At 40.5% G+C, this 24,475-nt stretch overlaps 1 protein-coding gene and 1 long non-coding RNA gene across 5 annotated transcripts in view; one reads left to right on the forward strand and one right to left on the reverse strand.

Annotated features, from left to right (window-relative positions):
• Positions 1-10,746, forward strand: part of nol10 (nucleolar protein 10) — a 38,237-nt gene extending 27,491 nt beyond the window's left edge. The window contains 3 exon segments of one of the 4 annotated variants that reach the window (NM_200237.1): positions 814-1,115; positions 5,483-5,585; positions 9,880-10,746. In NM_200237.1, coding sequence (NP_956531.1) covers positions 814-1,115; positions 5,483-5,585; positions 9,880-10,059 — 585 coding nt within the window. In that variant the 3' untranslated portion in view covers positions 10,060-10,746. 4 annotated transcript variants of the gene reach the window in all.
• The window catches only part of LOC147840079 (uncharacterized), a 408,477-nt gene that overhangs the window by 123,128 nt on the left and 260,874 nt on the right, over positions 1-24,475 (reverse strand). The gene's annotated exons all lie outside the window — the stretch shown is intronic.

Consider the following 24,475-nt stretch of genomic DNA (forward strand, 5'->3'; position numbering starts at 1 on the left):
CACAAATACAAAGACACACTTGCGCACACATGCATACAGACACACACACACACGTATATGCATAGACACACGCACACATATATGCATACACACACACACATACAGACACACACATACATGCATACACACACATACAGATACATACACGCATGCATATACACATACACACACATACATGTATACGCATACATACACAGGCATATACACGCAAATGCATACGTGTGTGTGTGTGTGTGTGTGTGTGTGTGTGTGTGTGTGTGTGTGTGTGTACACACAAATACACAGACATGCATACACACACACACACAAACATGCATATAAAGACATATATATACACACATGCGTACACACACATACGCATAAACACACACACACACATATACAAACACATGCACACAAACACGCACAAATACACAGTCATGCATGCATGCATGCATGCACACAGACACCCATACAAACACACACTTGTGCACTCACACACACACACACACACACACACATAAACATACATTCTCATACACACATACGCAGACATACTGACAGAAAAATTCTCACACTGACACTAAAGCACACATGCCACTATGCTGACACGCAGGTATTTGTAGCTCCGCCCTCTTCTCAATAGAGCACAATCTCATTTAAATTTAAAGCGACAGTCACCAAAACACCCCAATTAGGATCAGAGCCTAAAAGGGTCCGTTTCAGAGAGGTGGGGAACATTATCTGTGTGCTATTTTGAGCTGACACTTCATCTTATGAGAATAAGTGTGTAGTGATGAGTGTGGTAAAAGAGCTGGTGTGTGTGTGTTTCAGGCTGAGGAGGAGCAGGAGCCGGAGGGCCGCGGCAGCTCGGAGGACGACAGCTCAGATGAGGATGATAAAGGCTGGGTTCAGGAGGTGCGCGAGCAGCGGCGTCTTCTGCGCATGGAGGAGCGAGAGCGCAGCTACATCCAGAGGCAGGAGAGACGCCAGCAGGACCGAAACACCCGCCTGCAGAGCAGTGATACACACACACAGCAGAGCCACGGTGCGCAGAAGCCCCGCTTCTACCAGATCAAGAGCGGAGAGGAGTTTCGCAGCTTCAGCGACGTCTCCCGCAAGCAGAAGACACACAAGTAGGTCAACACTCCAGCTGAGAAACACTAGGGCTGTCCGACATCGCCTACTATTGAGTATGTACTACAGTGCATTCGGGAAGTATTGATAGCGCTTCACTTTTTCCACATGTGTTTATGTTACAGCCTTATTCCAAATTGGATTAAATTGATGTATTTCCCCAACATTCTACACACAATCCCCCATAATGACAATGTGAACAAAGAGTTTTTGAAATTGTTGCAAATCTATTAAAAATAAAAAGCCTGAAAATCGCATGTACATCAGTATTCACAGGCTGTGCAAGCTCTACATTGAGCTCGGGTACATTCTGTCTCCACTGATCATTCTTGAGATGTTTCAGCAGCTTCATTAGAGTTCACCTGTGGTCAATTCAGCTGATTGGACATGATCTGAAAAGGCTACACCTGTCTATATAAGGGTCCAGGGTTGACAGTGCATGTCAAAGCACAAACCAAGCATGAAGACAAAGGAACTGTCTGTAGATCTCCGAGACAGGATTGCCTCGAGGCACAAGGCTGGGAAAGGTGACAGAAAGATTTCTGCTGCTCTGAAAGGTCCACTGAGCACAGCGGCCTCCATCATATGTAAGTGGAAGATGTTTAACCACCAGGACTCTTCCTAGAGCTGGCCGGACATCTAACCCGAGTGATTGGGGGAGATGGCTTTAGTCAGGGAGGTGATCAATAACCCGATGGTCACTCTGTCTGAGCTCAAGCGTTCTTCTGTGGAGAGAGGAGAACCTTACAGAAGGACAACCATCTGTGCAGCAATCCACCAATCAGGCCTGTATGGTAGAGTGGCCAGACGGAAGACACTCCCCCCGCCTTGAATTTTCCTAAAGGCATCTGACGGACTCTCAGACCAGCAGAAACTAAACTCTCTGCTCTGATAAGACTCAAATTGAAATGTTTGGAGTGAACGCCAGGCGTTACGTTTGGAGAACAGCAGGCAGCGCTCATCAGCAGGCTAACAGCATCCCTACAGTGAAGCATGGTGGTGTTGGCATCATGCTGTGGGGATGTTTTTCAGCAGCAGGTACTGGAAGACTAGTCAGGATAGAGGGAAAGATGAATGCAGCGATGTACAGAGACATCCTGAATGAAGACCTGCACAAGAGTGCTCTCCACCTCAGACTGGGGCGACGGTTCATCTTCCAGCAGGACAATGACCCAAAGCACACCGCCAAAATATCAATAGAGTCACTTTACAACAACTAATGTAAATGTCCTTGAGTGGCCCAGCCAGAGCCCAGACCTAAATCCTAGTGAACATCTCTGGAGAGATCTGAAAATAGCTGTACACTGTCGCTTGAGATGTCCTGCAAAGAGGAACGGGCAGAAATTCCCAAAGACAGGTGTGCCAAGCTTGTGACATCATATTCAATAAGACTTGAGGCTGCAATCGCTGCCAAATGTGCATCAACAAAGTGTTGAGCAAAGGCTGTGAATACTGATGCACATCTGATTTTACAGCTTTTTTATCTTTAATAATTTTGCAACAATTAAAAACTGTTTTGTCACATTGACATTAAGCCAATACACTTTTTTTGTTGTAGGTTTTGGAGGCAGTAAGTGGAAGTAATCGCCACTACTTGAGTTTGGAATCATTTTTAATGAGTGAAAATGCCTCGAATGTAAATGTCGTGCTGGATATGCAGTGAGATTAACCCTTTAAGATCTGGATAAGTGCTGACGAGCGCTGCGGCTGTCCTGACCTTGTCTGACTCTCATGTGTGGTTTATTGACAGGTAACACATGTTGACTCCGGGCCACATATAAATGAGCCAAATATAGTGAGCATGTCTTCCTGAAGCTCCTAAAGTGCAGGACAATTGCCCTCTCACTCGAGCTTTACACGGTTAAACATTTACACTTTCTTCTCGCAGGGTTTTCCCATAGCAAAGTCAATGTGAAATTGAATATTTGTGACCTTGGTTGCTGCAACTTTGATTCCAGTATAGTCAAAGATTTGTAAAATGAAAGATTACCAGTTTAATGGGGGTTTTTTTCTCAGTGGATTAACCTTGTGTGGATTATTTGTTCACTTTAAGACTAACATGCGCTAGCAAAATAACCATTGTACATTGGGATTTCAAGCAGACTTTAAGTAGGATGCTTTCTAAAGCCTGATTTATACTTCTGCGTCAGGTGACCGGCGTAACCCACGGCGCATGCAACGCGTGTAGCTGTGCATTTATACTTCAGCGCGCTGTCTCTGTCGGTCTGCATTAACACTTCCGAAACGCTAGTGGGCAGTGAGGTGTAAATGTTCCTCTGTGTCAAGTTTCTTCGCTACTTTTTTGCATTTCCTGAACACTTCCGGGATGTACAAGTGGCTCAAACTCGCTCATTTTGAGGCAGGAGCCGGCGGACGTGCAACAACTTTAACTATGAGGTAAACACAAAACAAAACTTTCCATCAGGAGCTCCTTCACAGGACTCCACACTTGTACACAATCGCTTCATTGGGTTCGCGCCATTCGCACGGCTCTCGGTCCCGCCCAGACTCGTCAGTGCTACCAAGCCGACCAATCAGAGAGCTTACGCTCGTTGCGACGTGTAGTTACATTTTTTGAGAGGTGCACGTCGGCGATGGCCACGGCGAAGGGCTATGCGTCAGCGCCGTAGCATACGCCGGTGTTTGACGCAGAAGTATAAATCAGCCTTAAAGCATTTAAATAAGCATTTTATTGCACTGTCCTGCTTTTACTGCTTCTAGAAGGCAATGATGAAGGGAACTCTCTTAATAAATTGAGTAAAATTACATTTTTTAGGTAATTTAGTTTTATAATGTTTATTTTAGCGCTGTCAAAATTAGTGCGTTAACGCATGCGGTTAATTTTAAATAATTAACGCGTAAAAAAATTTTTACGCAATTGACGCAGTTGCAGGTTTTTTTTACTTCCTGTTGTGGTGGACGTGTGTTTAACATGCAAGAAATGTGGATAAGACCAAGGAAGCACTTTTTGAAGGCAAGTTTCAGTATAAAACAATTAGTCGCATCACCAGGCTCTCCAAAGTTTCATGCAATTTCGGGTGTTTCATTTTTAACTTTCGACTTCAGTTGTAAGTTGATACAGCGTGGCGAACAGAAAGAAAATCCTCCGCATTTGGTGACTCGGTGTTCCTTTAAGGTAATAAAATCACTGCTTAGGCTACACGGCAGACTTTTAATTAGAGTATAATCTTAATCATATTAAAATCGGAGTATTGGTGTCTTATGTGCATGTACTCAGAACGTCTGGTGAAGTCGGGAGCTGTCAAAGACAGGGCATTACTCTGCCTTTCAGCATGAGCCCTCCAAGTTTAGCGTGTTTCCTCATTAAACGCAATGGAAACGTGTGCTTCGCGTTGTTGTGTCAGAATCCTTGTGAAATACAGTAATACTTTAGGACGCTTAGTAGAAGCAAATTTGATGAACGTGATCATGCGTGTTGAATCTGAGGGGAGTTACTCCAGTATGGAAGGCCGTTGGGGCCAAAACGTCTGCAGCGCCTTGTGTGTGTGTCTGTGTCAGAGGGGGAGAGGGGTGTGCAATGTATTTAACGACAGGTTTGCGAGAGATTATCATTCATTTGTGGGCATTTGGGAGTCTCTGTGCACTTGCGGGATACTTCTAGTCTTAGAAACTGGATGAATGTAAAGGAAGATTAAGCTAAATTGTTTCTACTCTATAATTAACGTTCTCAACTCACAGCATTAAAACTTTACAGTGAGTGCAACAGTTTGTATTCAATAGTTTATTATTATAATTTTTCATTTTCCATATCTGTAATGCCTGTATTTTGGCATTTTTTTGCAGTCTACTTAGAATCCAACATGGAAATCAATGTTTTCTTTATTGGCATTGATTGTTTTGAAATTTAAATGTCATTAACATGCCTGTGTTTTAATTTCTGTAATAAATATGGCTGTCAAGCCAGGATCTTGATGGTTTATTGTGGTTATGTTGTTTACATGAAGAAATCTGTGTTACAAGTTAAACAAAAATTCTATTAAACAATTATATTTTGAATTTAAATAGTTTTTGTCTTGCGTTTACATAAATTTTACATTTGAATAGCCAAAATGACAAGTTTCAGTATTTTAAATGCGATTAATCGCGAACAATTTTTTTAAAAAGGTGCGATTAATTCGTTTTTTTTTTTTTATCGATTGACGGCACTAGTTTATTTATTTATTTTAAATATATATATATATATATATATATTTTTTTTTTTTTTTTTTTTAAAGAGTTTTTGCCATGAAGATAATGCTAATAAAGCTGACATGGCAGTAAATAAAAAAACACACTACAATAGATTATGCATAAAGATCATATTTAATGAGCCACATGAGCCCTGATGTGTTTTTCCGTCTTTCAGGGCATCTTTAGAAGAGCGTCTGCAGCGTTTGGAGAAATCAGACACACTGAGCCTCAACGACACCGCAGTGGGCAGCAAACAGCTCACGTTCACCCTCAAGAAGGTACGTTTGATGAGCACAGACAATCCCAGCAGCCACCTGTGCAGTTCGGTTACGATTGCCTTCTTATCATTTTGATATCACTGACTGAGTTACTTTTAACAGTAATATTTCCATAACCCTAAATGTACATTTCAAAATCCATAAAAGGGGAACTGTAAAGCAAATCTATTATGCACATGTCACTTTTATAAGAGGTTTAAACCCAATTGTGTGGCAGCTAGGGATGGGTGTCGTTAAGGTTTTAACGGTTTTACTACTTTTCTCTATGCCACTTATCGGTTCGGTATTTTAACAGTTCTCTTATCGGTACTTTTTGTATGTATTTTTCCCTTAAAAAAATTTTAAAAAAAACAAATTGAACAGAATTAACAACATCTGCGATCACCAAAACGCCACATTTAGGATCAAAGGTTAAAAGGGTCAGTTTCAAAGAGGTAGAAACATTACTAGTGTGGCATTTTGAGCTTAAACGTCACACACACACTCTAGAGACATCAGAGACTTGTGTTACATCTTGTGAAAAGGGGCATGATAGTTCTCCTTTATTGATTGGGCTGATTTACAACTAGTCCTGGTTTCTAAAAGAGTCGTCTGCTCCAGTCATGTGTGTTTCTTAAGATTGTGGTCCAGAGTGTGAACATGTAAAATGACAGAAAATAACACAGAGCACACAGCTGAAGCTCACGCCTGCTCTCTAAAATAACATCTGACAAGTGCCTTTCCTATATATTCATGTTATAAACGTGTAAGTATTACGAAACATTCACAGATCTTTTGCTAGTTTATTATTTGAGATGTAGAACGCATGGAAAGCATCCGCATAGAGAGGCACTGCAGCGCTGCTGAAGATTGTGGGTGTTTACAGGGGTTTGATGGAGTTTGTAGCTAAATTGTTAGCGGTGCCAAACAGCATTTCCCATTGTTTACATCCTTGTTTACGTCCTCGCTACAACATACCGTTAATGCTAGACACTGTGTAAGTAATAGATCATATTTAACAAATAAAAACACTTGTGGCTCACGATCCACATCTTCATCTATTATGGTTGAGCTGCTCCTCCTTGGAGGAGTTTCAGCCAAATCCAGCACCGCACTGGGGGAGATTCTGGAAGCTGTCCTTTGTCAAATGCTAGAGCTATATCTTTATAATTCTCTGGAACATAATAAACTATAATCACTTCTCTCTTCGTGTCGTGTCCTTTGGAAGCCCAAATACAGAAACAGAAGAGGCTCTGTGGAAATAGCAGCGTTTGGACGCCATTTTAGCTTTCTCTGCTGTAGCATTACAGCACCTCTGGCCACGCCCCTTTGCTGCACGTGATTAATGCAAATAACCTGAAAGGTTTATGACATCATTAACCCGGATGTATTTTTTGTAGTCCTCAAATATCCTTCGCTTTAGGCTTTGCTAAGCTAACTCTGTAAAAGCCAATGTCTTCCTTTGCATTGAACTTTGAGCGTCTTGCATTCAGAGATGTTTGTTCACACATTGCTACATCACACATCATCTAAAGTGTAACATATGATATCGCACCCCTATAAGAGCTGCTTTGCTTCTTTTATCTTCACGTCTCTGCTTTAATGAAGATTGTGATGTCCTCAGAGCGCCTCAGATTTCCACATTTGAGCTCAGATTTCTGCTGACCCGCACGGACTCTGATGAAAGGCTTTCTGTCCTTTGACCGTTTGTGCAACTCTTTCATTCCCACACTCCTCGTTCTCTGAACTCGCTCTCCGCTGGATTTATGTATGGAAATGTTTTGCTAACTTGGTCGTTTGAGCTGCTCCTGATAAGATTTTCCAAGGATCAATGATTGTGAAGCAGGACGTCCTTCGCAATAAAGACTCAAGTGCTGTTTTCAAAGGGGCAGTTCACACAGAAATGAACATGTATTCAGTAATCAGAGTTCCTTCTGTTGAGCATAAAAGAAATTATGAAGAATGTTGGAAAAAGCAGTCATTGTTTATTTCTTTACCATGTAGATTGTGCGGCAGCAGCTGAACACAGACGTTCTAGTAAACTGAAACTGCGTCAGTCCAGTGTTCAGAGTTGAAGTTCAGTTTATTTCAGTTCAGTGTGGTTTAATTTTCACTGCTGAAAGTCTAAACACTGAAGAGCAAATCCATCCATGCTCTGCTCCACAAGTCCCAAACTAAGCTATTTTTTTTGTCCGTGTTAACTCCATAATGTTGTTTTGTCCATAAAAACCCATTCATTCATTTTCTTTTCAGCTTAGTCCCTATGTTAATCAGGGGTCACCACAACGGAATGAACCGCCAACTTATCCAGTATATGTTTAAAGCCTGGTTTATGCTTCTGCGTCAAGTGACCGGAGTAACCCACAGCGCATGCAAAGCGCGTAGCTGTGCATTTATACTTCTGCGCGCTGTCTCTGTCAGTCTGCATTAACACTTCTGAAACGCTAGTGGGCAGTGAGGTGTAAATGTTCCTTGAGTTTCTTCGCTGGTGTTTTGCTTTTCCTGAACGCTTCCTGGATGTACAAGTGGCTCAAACTCGCTCATTTTGAGGCAGGAACCGGCGGACGTGCAACAACTTTAACTATGAGATAAACACAAAACAAAACTTTCCATCCGGAGCTCCTTCACGGGACTCCACACTTGTAAACAATCTCTCCATCAGGCTCGCGCAACTCGCACGGCTCTCAGCCCCGCCCAGACTCGTCAGCGATACCAAGCCGACCAATCACAGAGCTTGCACTATGCGTCATTGCGACGTGTAGTTACATTTTTTGAGAGGTGCACGTCAGCGACGTCCACGGCGAAGGGCTATGCGTCAACGCCGTATCATACGCCGACGTTTGACGCAGAAGTATAAATCAGCCTTTACGCAGCGGAAGCCCTTCCAGCTGCAACCCATCTCTGGGAAACACACACACTCATACACTATGGTTAATTTTAGCATACCCAATTCCCCTATAGCGCAAATCTTTAGACTTGTGGGGGAGACCGGAGCACCCGGAGGAAACCCATGCCAACACGGGGAGAACATGCAAACTCCACACAGAAATGCCAACTGACCCAGCCGTACTTCCTGTGCACTTCTGCATTGAAGAATAAGGTCAATACAAATTTATATATATATATATATATATATATATATATATATATATATATATATATATATATATATGAATGGCACGGTACGGTATTTATTGAATAATTTACAGGTAAAGCAAAACTAATGAAAAGACTCGAAAAAAAAGTGGCAAAAGTGTTTATTTACCTTAGCACTGAACATATCAATGACATATAAATCAGCCATCTATCTGTACGTTTCCAAACAGAAACTTCAATTTTAATAACAAAAAACTATTAAACCATATAAAAAAATATAGTTTCAGTTTAGTTTTGTTGAAAACTCATCACATTCAACATTTAATCACTCACTCACTCAGATAGAGATGGGTTATTTAAGGAGAATGATCATATAACTATAATCTGGTAAACGCTGGGATCTCTGGGCATGTCCCCTGCAACAGAAACCACCCTCTCATTTGGGACTGAGGTTTCTGGGACAGAGAGATATGATTTAGCCCAGGTTGACAGCAGTGGGTAACGCTGTGCATTGTCTTTCCACCACTTGAGAGGACAAGCCATGAGTGAGATAGAGGTCTCTTTGCAAGTCAATGTCTGCATCAATCTAACAAGTGTGCTGTGTTCTGCAGTCCCCATGACTGTTTTTAGCCGTATTCCCCGACTTATATTTCACCACAGTCTGGCAGTGCCTGCATACTGTTTTTTTCTTCGTCTGTCACCTTTTCTCCTTTTTCGTATCTTATTAGAAAGAAACCGAAATGCTTCCACACATCCCATTTAAAACACGCTTTAGGTTCGATCATTTGCAGCTCTTTTTCTTCCCCGCTACAAGCAGCACACTCCATTTCCACATTACTGGATCTGTAGTGACAACAGACCGCAAAGGATGATGGCCACACCTGGGCTGATGGGAATTGTAGTTCCCGCTACCTCCCGTTCCCTTCATTCGCCTGAGCAAACTTTTCTCAGAAATATAGTTTTATTGAGTCGTGCGCCTACGGTAATATTGAAAAACATTAATATTGCAGTATGACGGTATTTACAATATTGCTACATCCCTAGCTTTAATGTCAAGATAAATAATCCAGGGAAAGTAGAAAGTAAGAAAAATAAGACTTCTCTTCCCCCATTGGCAGATTATTTAGCTTGTTTTAAGGAAAAACTCACTTAATTTTGACTCTTTCTGAAAACGAGACGATATTTTTTTGATCGTGACTCTTGATTTTGTGTCGATCAGACGGAGAAGCAGCGGTTCCAGCAGCAGGCTGAGCGAGACCACCACGAGGAGAGGAGGAGGATCAGACGCTCCGCTGGACACTTACACTCCAACAGAGGAGGAGGAAGAGGAAGAGGCGGAGGCAGAGGAAGAGGTGGTGGAAGAGGAAGAGGCGGAGGAAGAGGAAGGAGACCGTTTTAACCTGACAAACAGGACTTTAAAAAAAAAGGTCTGATCACAGACATCTGCAGGAAGAACTCCAACATTGAAGAGACTGTTGTAAATGTTCTATTACAGATGCTGTGTGTGTGTGTGCGTGCGTGCGTGTGTGTGTGAGTGTGCGTGTGTGTGTTTGTTTTTATATCGCAGTTGGGACTTAAACCTGAACGCACACAGACTCATGGGGACTTCCAAAATCGAGGGCTTCATTGTTAAATCACACAGCTTATAAATGACACATAATTAAACACACCGGAAAAGATGATTCATTGGATTTATTCATATTATTTAAGGTAAGTGGTTGTAAACAATGTACACTGGCTGAATTTAAACAAACAGAATAAGCTGAACATTAAGTTTAATTAGTTTAAATTCAGCCCATATAAACTGTTTACAGCTGCTCACCTTAAAAAATATTAAGTAAATCTAATAAATCTTTATTTTTAGTGTGTTTTGAAGATGTGAAAGTGCAGATTGTTTTCTGTGAGGGTCGGGTTTAGTTTGTTTTCTTTTGTGGATACATCATTACGTCTGTGAGAGTCTCCGCTGTGATATAGGAACGTGTGTGTGTGTGCACCAGACTCCCCTATTTTCCACAACATCTCTCCGTACAGTCTAAACACAACCCAGTGTTTGCTGAAGAATCATAAAACATCTTTTTTTTATCAACTTCTGCTCTCTTCTGATCTTTGACATTCACACAGAAAATGGATCCTCATTCAACATGTAACATGGCGTGTATTTCAGTGCATCAATTCAAGTCACTAGTCCCAAATAAAACAAGCCAGTGGCGACAGTGGAGGAACAAACTTCACCAATTGACCAAAGTGAAGGAAAAAAACTGGCTAACTGATCATTTGCTGCACCTTAGAACAAATATATTCAAACATATTAACCATTGTGTGGTGTTCAGATTCCTTCCCTTTCTGTTATGTTCAGGATGAAAACATCCACTGGATTAAACTGCTGGACAAATGCATCTCATATATATATATATATATATACTCTCCCTTTGTACGTGTCATCAGAGAGGGAAAGCCCCGCCCACTAGTGACTATCTCTCCCTCATTAGCATATTAGGTTAGTCTTGTTGTTGAATCTGCCACTATGCTGACACACAGGCATTTGTAGCTCCGCCCTCTTCTAAAAAGACCACAATCTCATTTGCATTTAAAGCGGCAGTCACCAAAACACCCCAATTGGGATCAGAGAGCTAGAAAAGATTATCTGTGTGGTATTTTGAGCTGAAACTACACTTGGACATCAGAGATGCATTTTACATTTTGTACAGTGGGGCATAATAGATCCTCTTTATGTGGCACTGTAAGCACTTGCCCGTTTAGTGAGCATTAAAATACCCTTTAGCCTTTTCTAGGCTTTCGATAGCATCTGCTTTAATGAATGTGAAACTATCAGCTGCTGATATTTGAATATTGTGAGTAATATCGAGAAGCGAAAGCTGCAGGTTTCCTCTCGGCTGTTTGTCACTTCCTCCCGCCCTCAGGGTCAGGTTTTCTCTGACTTCCTGTTTTAGATGTGTTCTGCAACCAACCATCATATCAGATCACTCCGACGTCTCAAAACTGTTGGGTAATGGGTGTTTTAATAAAAGCAGGCGTCTTGATTTACTTGGAAATAATCTGAACGTTCAATAACTCATTACGTGTGGAAATCAAATGGGTCCCGCTAATTAATTGACGCATTTAATTGGTAGTTGCTACATTTATAATTACAATTAAATTTTTAAACCTGCCCTAAGCTGACCTGTTTTCCCCCTCAGTGGTATTGGAAGTATTGTTCAATACAATATGAGCGCACTAAATATACGTTGCATTTCTTTTTTATATGCAAATACATACAGTAGGGGTTAAGGCTACTTAATGTAAAGTGGGAGCATAAAGGGAAATGCAATATACTTATATAACAACTCTTTGTAGTAAAAAAATAATGTACAATGTAATCTAAAAAACTATTTTCCAAAATGAGTAAAAAGGACAGACTCTTTACTAAAACATTGAAACTATAATGATGACTGAAAGTGCATGAGCTTAATATACACTCGCCGGCCACTTTATTAGGTACACCTGTCAAGCTGCTCGTTAATGCAAATTTCTAATCAGCCAATCATATGGCAGCAACTCAATGCATTTAGGCATGTAGACATGATCAAGACGATCTGCTGCAGTTCGAAGCGAGCATCAGAATGGGTAAGAAAGGGGATTTAAGTGACTTTGAACATGGCATGGTTGTTGCTGCCAGACGGGCTGCTCTGGGTATTTCAGAAACTGCTGATCTGCTGAGATTTTCACGCACAACCATCTCCAGGGTTTACAGAGAATGGTCTGAAAAAGAGGAAATATCCAGTGAGTGGCAGTTCTGTGGGCGCAAATTCCACATTCAGAGTAAATGCCATATATAATATTATAATATTATATATATAATAATATTATAATATATAATATATATATATATATAATATATATATATATATATATATATATATATATAATATATATATATATATATAAATCTATATAACAGTATCTCAGTCATCCTAAACACTGTTTAATGTCATAATTGTTCTCATCAGGTCCTGAAAAACGATCCAGCTGAGGTTTTCTGTTGCTGGTTTTAGGTCTTTAATCCTGCAAAGTAATGTTAGAGATCATCTAGAAATGCGCCGTTTTATTTTGCCTTTGGAAAGTGCTTCAGTGTGTGTTTTAAGAGCAGGGTGACATCATTACAGCACAAACCACACACTCACACGCATTCTCATCATTTTATTTTTATAGTATTTCACCAGTCAGGTCAGTCTGTGTGTTCTGAGTACCTGACAAAAGTCTTGTCGCCTATCCAAGTTTAAAGAACAGCAAATAATAGCTTGACTTCTAGTGGATCATTTGGTATCGGAAGTGGCTTACATGAAAGGCAAAGGCCTCTAGATGACGCTGATTTTACTGGAGTTTCAGTGACTCTCAGAGTGCTGATCTCTGACATCTGGCAATTATGACCTTTTTGTTCTGGTCTGCTGGCAGTGAGAGAGCACTTTACAGCTGGAGCTCCTCCAGGAGGAGATGTGTCCAGGGAAAGAGCCAGTAACTGCAGGAAGCCAGTGTCAGCAGCTAAAATGATGCTTCAGGTATCCTGCTCAATAATCAATAGTGTCTTTATGACCTAAATGAGTAAAGGGAGATAATGTACATCCAGCAGTCATTCCTCTGAAAGGATGATCAGCAGCTGTTGTATAAGACTGGAGATTTCATTCTGAGAAAACGAACGGCTGAATGTAATATCTAAGCCTGTCGATTGAGTCAGAGATGAACACACTAATTGCAAGGGGATTTCAGTGACTTTGAACGTGGCATGGTTGTTGCTGCCAGGCGGGAGTATTTCAGAAACTGCTGATCTGCTGGGATTTTCACGCACAACCATCTCTAGAGTTTACAGAGAATGGTCTGACAAAGAGGAAATATCCAGTGAGCGGCAGTTCTGTGGGCGCAAATGACTTGTTGATGAGGCCAGAGGTCAGAGGAGAATGGCCAGAAGCAGGGGCGGAAATCTGGGAGCCCCCAATAAATATCTAGAATATAAATTATACCTATAAACTCCGATAACATCATCTTCTGCCATATTGTGTATGGTGAGAGTTAAACAAATACAATTTTAACGTAATTAATTATTATTTAGCCTACAAATATAATATTATTATGGTAATGTTATGTAATAATAATAATAAGTCATTTGAACAAGCTTTTTTTTTTTGGAGCGTATAATATATTTTCTCCTAAACGGCATTTACTTCAAAGGGCGCCCAAACTTTTTCACACAGCATTGTTTGATCTGTTCGTGCACAACCTACACGAGCTGAAGCATGCAGTGGAGTGTAGAGAAACGCCTCCTTTTCCTAGAAATTCAGCACTGAGCCCTCAGATGGTCCCGGATCAGACAGTGACGTATTAAGGGCCGGCTTTTTGACCTGGATCTCTGAAGAGGGATTACTCTGAATAAGCGCACCCTCTTTTGTCTGTGTGTGTGAAACTCCAGCAAAACCTCTGTTCACCCTCTTTTCACCCTTTCACTGGACATGCAAGTGTAGTAAAACATCAGTCAAAATATTACACTCACATACAGAATTGGCTTTTCCACGTAAAAGTACATTAAAGTCTTCAAATCTGAAAGATTAACCCTTTGTGTATTGTTCAAACTGACTATGCTTTCGTTATGTTGGTGGCTGTTTTTGCTCCATTTGACTTTCATTGTAATCACATTTTTTGATTGCAAAGCCATGACAGCATACACTCACTGGCCACTTTATTAGGTACACCTTAGTAGTACCGAGTTGGACCCACTTTTGCCTTCAGAACTGCTTTAATCCTTCATGGCAGAGATTAGTCAAGGCACTGTTAATATTCCTCAGAGATTTTGCTCCATGATAGCATCACGCAGTTGCTGCAGATTTGTCGGCTGCACATCCATGATGCCAATCTCCCGTTCCACCACATCCCAAAGATGCTCTGTTGGATTGAGCTCTGGTGACTGTGGAGGCCATTTGAGTGCAGTGAACTCATCGTCATGTTCAGCAGTCTGAGATGATTGAGCTTTATGACATGCTGCGTTATCCTGCTGGAAGTAGCCATCAGAAGATGGAGACACTGTGCTCATAAAGGGATGGACATGGTCAGCAGCAATACTCAGGTAGGCTGTGGTGTTGATGCTCAATTGGTACTAATGGACCCAAAGAAAATCTCCCCCACACCATTACACCACCACCACCAGCCTGAACCGCTGATACAAGGCAGGATGGATCCATGCTTTCATGTTGTTGAGGGCAAATTCTGACCCGAATGTGTCAGCAGAAATGGAGACTCATCAGACCAAGCAACGTTTCTCCAATCTTCTGTCCAGGGGCGGATTTTGGGATCCTGAGCAATTCCAGCCATGGGGCTCAAGTCCTGAAATGCACCCTTTCCTCTTTTATTTCATTTTTATTTATATTGCTGTTTGTTAAATGACTCAATCGTCTTTTCTACATTTTAAATGATTCTTTTTTTTTATTGTAAAAATTAACAGCTTAAAATGATACATATATTTTTAATAAATTTGACTGCTGGACTGCTCCACGATGGGTATTTTATTTTGTAATATTATGATTACACAACATTACATTAATATCATAATATTGATTGTATACTAAACAATATTTAAGTGTGTTAAAATTAGATTTGTTTAACTCTCACTGTACAAAATATGGCAGAAGATGATGTTATCGGAGTTTATAGGTATAATTTATATTCTAGATATTTATAAGGGACCCCCAGATCTCCGCCCCTGCTTCTGGCCATTCTCCTCTGACCTCAGGCATCAACAAGGCATTTGCGCTCACTGGATATTTCCTCTTCTTCAGAGCATTCTCTGTAAACCCTAGAGATGGTTGTGCGTGAAAATCCCAGTAGATCAGCAGTTTCTGAAATACTCCCGTCTGGCAGCAACAACCATGCCACGTTCGAAGTCACTTAAATCTTCCCTATTCTGATGCTCGCTCTGAACTGCAGCAGATCGTCTTGACCATGTCTACATGCATTGAGCTGCTGCCATGTGATTGGCTAATTAGAAATTTGCATTACCGAGCAGTTGGACAGGTGTACCTAATAAAGTGGCCGGTGAGCGTAGCTACAAACACCATGCAATCTGCTGATGAAAACGTAATGTGATGCACACACTGGTCAAAAACCCGAGTCGAAAGAGATTCAAAGTGCTCCACAAGTGTTCATTCAGTCCAGTGAAGCACACTATTTGTCAGGCGAGCGCATGGGCTCGTCTCATTATTTGTCGTTCTTTCTAAATGTCCATCCATGTGTGTAGAGAAGTGGTCTCGATCTCTTTTGCGCTCTCTGTCTGGCCTGGTTTATCCTCTTCTGATCCGTTCTTTCTGATCTCCCTCTTTTGTGTGCCTGGAGGAACTGCACAGAGAAATGTGCTGACTCCAGCGCCGCGGATCTGTGCTGTCTGAGCTGCCCACAGCCATCGTAAACCTCAGCAGCTCATAAAAACCAAGACTTTTTTTGGTCTCAAAAGTCAAGCGAGGAGCTTTTGAGATGAATGCCCTGCACTGCGATCACCTGCTAAAGCTATCGCCCTGACACATCAAACACTGGCGAGCATCTAATCCCAGCATTCTGTCTAGAAACCAGGATTAAATCCGACCGCAGAGGAGCATGGCCACAAACCCTCCTGAGACATGATGTAACGGAGGAAAGACATGCGAATCCCTCTGCTAAAGTTGAAATCGCTGATTGGTAAAGTCATTATGCTTTTAGCTCATTCAACAAGTTGCCAGAACAGAGCAGGCTAAGCATTAAATAGGGGAGTTACTGTATGCTAGGATGCTAATGTGAAGCTTTATTGTGTCTGCCAGAGAGTGGTTGGGTTTGGTTTTGGCGTGGTGCGCTTGTAGTGTGAGTGAAAAGCACGCCTGAGCCCGAAACTGAAGACGCAATGTCACTTTTAAGGGACTGTTTTATATGGATTTAGTCATCATTCTTAATTTTCAATGAACGCGAACTGTCATAGTTTATGAAAGATGCAAACCCATCGCTGCACACCAGCTGCACCTTTAGCAAACCTCCTAATACGCGAAGCACAAGGAGTTTTATGTGAATTTATCAGCATCAAAAGAGGTGGATCTGTTCAGCTAATTATGTGACTGTGTGTCACTGCATCCCAAACAGGCGAGAGCACTACTCTTTTTGTTAAACTGAACAGTCGCGTGTTTTCCACACAGTACAAATAATAAAGGATATAATTAAAGGAGATGGGGGTGGCACAGTGGTTAGCACTATCGCCTCACAGCAAGAAGGTCACTGGTTTGAGTCCCAGTTGTCATCTATGTGTGGAGATGTTCTCCCCGTGTTGGTGTGGGTTTCCTCCGGGTGCTCCGGTTTCCCCCACAGTCCAAGCACATGCTCTACAGGGGGAATTGATGAACTAAATTGGGCGTAGTGCATGAGAGTGTGTGTGAATGAGTGTGTATGGGTGTTTTCCAGTACTGGGTTGCGGCTGAAAGGGCATCTGCTGTGTAAAACATATGCTGCGGTCAGGGCCGGAGCAAGCTGAACTGCCGCTCTAGGCAAAGGACGGTCACGCCGCCCTCAAACCTAAAGTAAAACCGGGGGAAGGGGTCTATTCTGCCGCCCTAGATGTGGCTATAACTGAGGCGCGGGTGGCAAGGGTAGTTTAGGAGACGCCACCCTCTATTCTGCCGCGCTAGACGAGGATATAACTGAGGCACGGGTGGCGAGGGTAGTTTCGGGGACGCCGCTCTCTATATTCTGCCACCCTAGACGCGGATGAGGGCGCGGGTGACGAGGGTAGTTTCGGGGACGCCGCCCTCTATATTCTGCCACCCTAGACGCGGATGAGGGCGCGGGTGGCGAGGGTAGTTTCGGGGACGCCGCCCTCTATATTCTGCCGCCCTAGGCGGCCGCCTAGGTTGCCTCTATGGAAGCGCCGGCCCTGGCTGCGGTTCATTCTGCAGGGGCGACGCCTGATAAATCAGAGAATAAACTGAAGGAAAACTAATGAATTAAAGGTGAAGTATGTAGGATTGACGGTCCAAGTTTAAAATATTGGATAGGATTTTTTTCATCCAGAAATATAAATACACAGCCACTTACGTTGCCTGCGCCGTGGGTTACGCTGGTCACTTGACGCAGAAGTATAAACCAGGCTTTACACTGTTGTATGGAATCCTCTTCAGTGCGCTACTCTATAGCGGGTTTGTATGTAAATACGCACGTGACACACGTGTTTGAACGTTAAGCCTGATTTATACTTCTGCGTCAAGTGACTGGCGTAACCCACAGCGCATGCAACGTGCGTAGCTGTGCATTTATACTTCTGCTGCTGTCTCTGTTGGTCTGCAATAACACTTCTGAAACGCTAGTTGGCAGTGAGGTGTAAATGTGTCTCTGTGTCGAGTTTCTTCGCTGCTGTTTTGCTTTTCCTGAACACTTCCGGGATGTACAAGTGGCTCAAACTCGCTCATTTTGACGCAGGAACCGGCGGACGTGCAACAACTTTAACTATGAGGTAAACACAAAACAAAACTTTCCATCCGGAGCTCCTTCACGGAGATGGGTTGCGGCTGGAAGGGCATCTGCTGTGTAAAAACGTGCTGATTAATAAAGGGACTAAGCCGACAAGAAAATGAATGAGTGAATAATTAAAAAGATAAATAAAAATAATAGACCACCGATAAATCAGAGACTAAGGAAAGTGAATGAATGAAGAGATAGAAAGTTGGTAAGAAAAATATAGAGAACATAAAAATGATGGAGTAGTTATAAAGAGAAAGAAGAAATAGATTGAGGAAGGGAAAGATTGAGGGAAGAAAAAAAAAGAATACATAAACAAAAATGAAGGAAAACATCTGAAAAAGAACGAACGAAGAAATACGTTGAAGGATTGAAGGAAAGAGAAAGACTGTAAGCAGAGATGTTTAGAGGAACAGCGACAAAAGAAATATGGGCGGAGCTCTGTGGATGATACGCATGTGATGTCATCAGCCTGATCATCCAGTCAGAAGCAGTTTGTTCTTGTTTGCTGAAGACTACTGTAAACTGATCCACATTCAGCAGGATGCTGCCAGCAGGTGATTAAACATGAAAATAATATCCTGTACCTCACTTTCCAGAATGTCCCTGCTGAAAAATCCAGCTTAAACCAGCCTAGGTTGGTTGGCTGGTTTTAGCTGGTCTATCAGCCTGGTTTTAGAGGGGTTTTGGCCACTTCCAGGCTGGTTTCCAGTCATTTTCAGCCTGGTCTTAGCTGGTCAGGCTGGAAAGCGACCAAATAAAACCAGCTTGACCATCCTGGTTTACGCTGGACATAGCTGGTTTTGGCTGGTCATCTCCCAGCCTGTATAAAAACATATGCTGTATAAGTTGGCGGTTCATTCCGCTGTGGCGACCCCAGATTAGAAAAAGAAAATTATTGAATTAATAAATAAACCAATATATAATGAATAAATATAATTAAGTGAATATTATATAAATACTAATAAATATATAAGTATTGGCCAATTTGTGAATGTATTTTTCAGCAAATAAATAAAATAAACTTAACTAGGTAAGTATAATGTAAATAAATATAGATCACGTATATACTAATATACATATTTATTAATATAAAAACAAAGATATTCAACCATTAATAACTTTGATTGAAAGTAAAGGTAATTGCAGGCTTATGATTGTAATACATGACTTTATTACCAAACACTGTAATTTACTATAGTATTTCTTCAAGCGGTACAGAGATCAACGTCACTGTCAATTTGCTCTTTGAAATCTGTCTTTAAGTCAATATTACACCAATATGCTCGCCACACACCGTGTCAGTGTGTCCTGTTACGTAACACTCTGACGCCATTTTCTCAGAAGACTTCCTCTTGAGAAAGCTCGGTGCAGAAAAACCAGCACGTGTGAACATGAAAGCCAGCATTTGTTATGAAATGTAATGTACACACACACACACACACACCCGAGATGAAACCTTCTAATATTAAGTACTGTCGTTTTAACCCTAGTTTTATGTGTTTGGCTTCATTTAGGCTGTGTCTTGAGGCTGTTTTTATTTTACAACACTGTTTTACAACATATTTGTATTTAAAAGCAACATATTCCAAAAGATCAGGAGCTTTTGACAATACATCAGAAAAATACACCAATTTATTCATTCATTTTCTTTTTGATGAACACAAAAAAGATCTTGATGAGCTCAGGAAGTCCTGCAAGAATGCTTTCTTCTTCATTCCAGATGACTTTATTAATCAGTGATTTGAGTCATGTCAGAGATGTATGGATGCAGTCCTCCAAGCTCATGATGGAGTCAGACACAATATTCATTCTGTCTCCACTGCAGCAGGACTTTATATTCTATACTGGACATTAATTCTGTTCAGTGAGGAGACTTTAGTCTGAGCAGAGTCAGACCGCACTGTCCTAATGAAATCATTAATAATCAAGGCATGATCAGATTTTGTTGTGCTCAAATCAGCGTCATCTAGAGCAGTGTTTCTCAACTGGTGGGTCGTGACCCAGAAGTGGGTCGCAGGAACATTTTCAGTGGGTCACGGAGTGTGTGGTCAATAAAACACCAAAAGTTTAGATTTTAACTTCTATTTAGCTTATACTAGACTTTTATTTTGAAATGTGCACGCAACAACCGTACCGTTTGACATCTGAAATTTCATTTCATTATATCAAGAAATATATCGAAGCACAAGTACAACCCTGAATATGTAAAGTATGGATTTACATAATATTGATGACAAAAAAAAGGCTTAAAACCTCAGTGTGTCATATGTATTGAAGTGCTCTCACAAGACCCTGCTGAAAAATCCAGCTTAAACCAGCCTAGGCTGGTTTTTGGTTTTAGCTGGTCGACCAGGCTGGTTTTAGAGGGGTTTTGGCCACTTTCAGGCTGGTTTCCAGCCAGTTCCAGCTGGTCAGGCTGGGAGAAGACCAGCTAAAACCAGCTTGACCAGCCTAGCCAAGCTGGGAGTCCAGCCAAAACCAGCTATATCCAGCTTAAACCAGGCTGATCAAGCTGGTTTTAGCTGGATTTGGCTGGTCATTTTCCAGCCTGACCAGCTAAGACCAGGCTGGAAATGGCTTGAAACCAGCCTGGAATTGGCCAAAACCCCTCTAAAACCAGGCTGGTCAACCAGCTAAAACCAGCCTAGGCTGGTTTAGGCTGGATTTTTCAGCAGGGGCAGCCTGATCTCAAGAGAAAACGTAAGTATTTTACGTTTTGCCAGTTTAGTGGCTAATTCGTACGAATTCGTACGAGTTCAGTCGTACGAAATGGTACGATTTTAAAAAGGAGGCGTGGCACCTGACCCCACCCCTAACCCCAACCGTCATCGGGGGATAAGCAAATCGTACTAAATTGTACGAATTAGATCGTACGAATTCATACGAATTAGCCACTAAATGAAAAAGTTACGAATTGCCGTGAGATTGTGTTGGCAGGGGAGAGTATAAAACCTTCTTAACTAAAACGACATTTAGAAACCAAATATCCCAGTTGCAAGGACAAACCTGTGGGCCGTTTTCTAAGCTAAGGGCATCACAAAAGTGCATACATTTTGTTAAATGACAGCAATAAAATATTGTTTATTTGTAAGTCTTGGTGATTTTCTTATGATTTATCTGTCACTACTTGTGTGTTAACAAATAAATACTAATGAATTATAATTCCTAAAATTGTATTACAGTTCCTAAAAATTTAGGTCGCGGCTTGATGACGATGTAAAAATGTGGGTCCCATGGAAAAACCAGTTGAGAACCCCTGATCTAGAGGCCTTTACCCTTCATATAAGCCACTTCTGACACCAAATGATCAACTAGAAGTCAACTTACTATTTGTGTTCCTTAAATTACTAAATTAAATAATTAAATTATATATATATATATATATGTATATTTTCAACCTTTTTTTTTTACAGGAAATGGTAGAAAAATCTGTGTCATTGTAAATACCTTCAGTTTTATTATTTGTTTATGATCTGAAATTTTTCCCATAACCTATACCTAGAAAAGCACAGTCATGCATAAGTTTCTTGCAGCTCCAATAAAGCATAACTGAAGTCTGAGGTCAGGTGTCCAGATACAAACACACACACACACACACACCGGTAAGGTCTAACACTAAGTAGCTTTAGGGTAAAAGTGTCCGCCTTAAGATTTGTGTAAATAAACGCAGATACAACATGGCGCATGCGCGTGATCTGGACGCTCTTACACACTGTTGATGTGAGTCTTAACAGGATCAGGTTAAATCCAGACTGGCTCTGAGAGAGGGGAAATCTCTTTACAGGTTTACACACATCAATGAGCTTTGCAGATGCGGTCTGAGCCACACCGTGACCTGTGCTGACTTTTCACCTGCCCTCATGGTAAATATATGTTCGCGGTCAGAAGTATTGGCACCCTTGATAAATGTCAGCAAATATAACTGTGAGAGTTCATCAAAAACATGCACATCACAGTATTATGAAGCATCAACATTATGACTTGTTAAAAGAAAGATGCCACAGACCAAATGACAGATAAATGACCAGTATATTATATAGTATACAGTATATTTTCCATTATGTTTACCCTTCAATCATGAAATGCAATATTATACATCATTTAATTACGACATGTGAATAATCAGCATAGAAAATGCATTCATATACACTGGGGACATTCCACCGAATGGGTAACATTTACAGTCAGGTCCATAAATATTTAGACATCGACACAATTCTAACATTTTTAGCTCTAGACACCAACACAATGGATTTGAAATGAAATGAAGATGTGCTTTAACTTGTCAGCTTTAATTTGAGGGTATTGACACCCAAATCAGGTGAAAGGTGTAGGAATTATTTGAACAGTTTGCATATGTGCCTCCCAATTGTTAAGGGTCCAAAAGTAATTGGACAGAATAATAATCATAGATCACTTTCACCTTTGCAGGGTTTGTTTATTTATTCATTCATTCATTTTCTTTCCGGCTTAATTCCTTTATTATTCTGGGGTCGCCACAGCGGAATGAACCGCCAACTTGTCCAGCTTATGTTTTACGCAGTGGATGCCCTTTCAGCTGCAACCCATCACTGGGAAACATCCACACAATAATACACTACGGACAATTCAGCCTATTCTACTCACCTGTGCCACATGTGTTTGGACTTGTGGGAAACCGGAGCACCCGGAGGAAACCCACGTGAACACGGGGAGAACATTCAAACTCCACACAGAAATAACAACTGACCCAGCCTGGGCTTGAACCAGCGACCTTCTTGCTGTGAGGCAAACATCCTACCCACTCCACCACTGTGCAGGCCATCATAATTATTATTATTATTAATTTGTTTAATAATGTTTATAATTATGATTATTATTTTTGCTATTTTATGTTATGATCTTTATTATTATTATTATTATTGTTGTTGTTGTTATTGTTATAATTATTTTTTAATTCTTATTATTATAATTATTATTGTTGTTTTATTACTAATTTATTATTATTATTATTATTTTTATTTATTTATTATTATTATGGTTATAATTTTTATTATTATTATTATTATTATTTTATTGTTATTATGATTATTATTATTATTATTATTTTATTGTTATTATGATTATTTTTATTATCATGATTATTTATTATTATTATTATTGTTATGCTTATTTTTATTATTATTATTGTTGTTGTTATTGTTGTTATCATTTTGCATAAAATAACAAAACTGTCATTTTGGGATATTTGTTAATTTCTTAACATTCACAAAATTAATGTTTAATGAGTGAAGAAGTCAATATTTGGAGAAACAATAATAATATTCTTCTAAACAGAATGAATTCAGTTTAATATTATCAGACGTTTCTTAAACAGTTTTACAGTTCACTCATACTCCTCTAGATTAGTGATTTACGTACAGCAAAAACAGGCAACAAACAAAAATTCCAAAGATAATTTAAATTAAAAAAACAAAAAAACAAAAACAAATAGAAAACATTCACAAGACGCCAAAAACAGATTCATAATAGCTTACATTAGACAAAGCTTTAACCTTTTTACAGCTCTGAGACTTCATTAGCTGAGTAAGTTCGTTGAAAAAACCCTTGTATAAAGGAGGAGATTTTGAAAGTCGTCTAAATAAAATAGTAATGCATAACGAGTGTATGTAGCTGTCCGATCAGAGGCGCAAAAAAGGGGTGTGCACTATATGCGGGGCATAGGGGCGCCATACATGGGGGGAGCAGGGGGGCGCCATTGTGCCAAAACTATTTTTAAAAATTATTCTTACTTAAAGTTTTTAATAATCAAAATAAATAAATATTTTGTGTTAAGATTGTTTATTTTGCGTTTAAATTACGTTATAATATTGTATTTTATTAAATAAAGAAAATCATACCGCCTAAAGGCACCTAAAATCAAAATCAAATCTAAAAGCGCCTAAAAATAAAAAGTATTATTATTATTATTAATTTTATTATACCACCCCTCCCCCTCTGTTGACCATTTGATTGATCTGTTGCAGCTGGATAAAAAAAAATAAAAACTAATATTTGGTTTAAAAATATATATTATTTCTTAGCCCTGTTAAAATTGACATGTGAACAAATACTCACAAGAATATTCGCAAAACTTGAACCCACATAGCCCTCAGTAAATTTGCAGTTGCGCCCCTCTGCCCCTGCCTCTGATGGACCATTTGTGCATGTGTTTGCGCACGTTGTGCGTGCGTGCGTGTGTGTGCGTGCGGTCGTGCGCGCGTGCCTACACGTGTATTTGCGCACGTGTTGTATGTGTGTGCGCGCGCACGCGTGTGTGTACT

This window comes from Danio rerio, chromosome 17, assembly GCF_052040795.2.
Source record: "Danio rerio strain M-AB ecotype USA chromosome 17, GRCz13ab, whole genome shotgun sequence".
Taxonomy (NCBI): domain Eukaryota; kingdom Metazoa; phylum Chordata; class Actinopteri; order Cypriniformes; family Danionidae; genus Danio; species Danio rerio.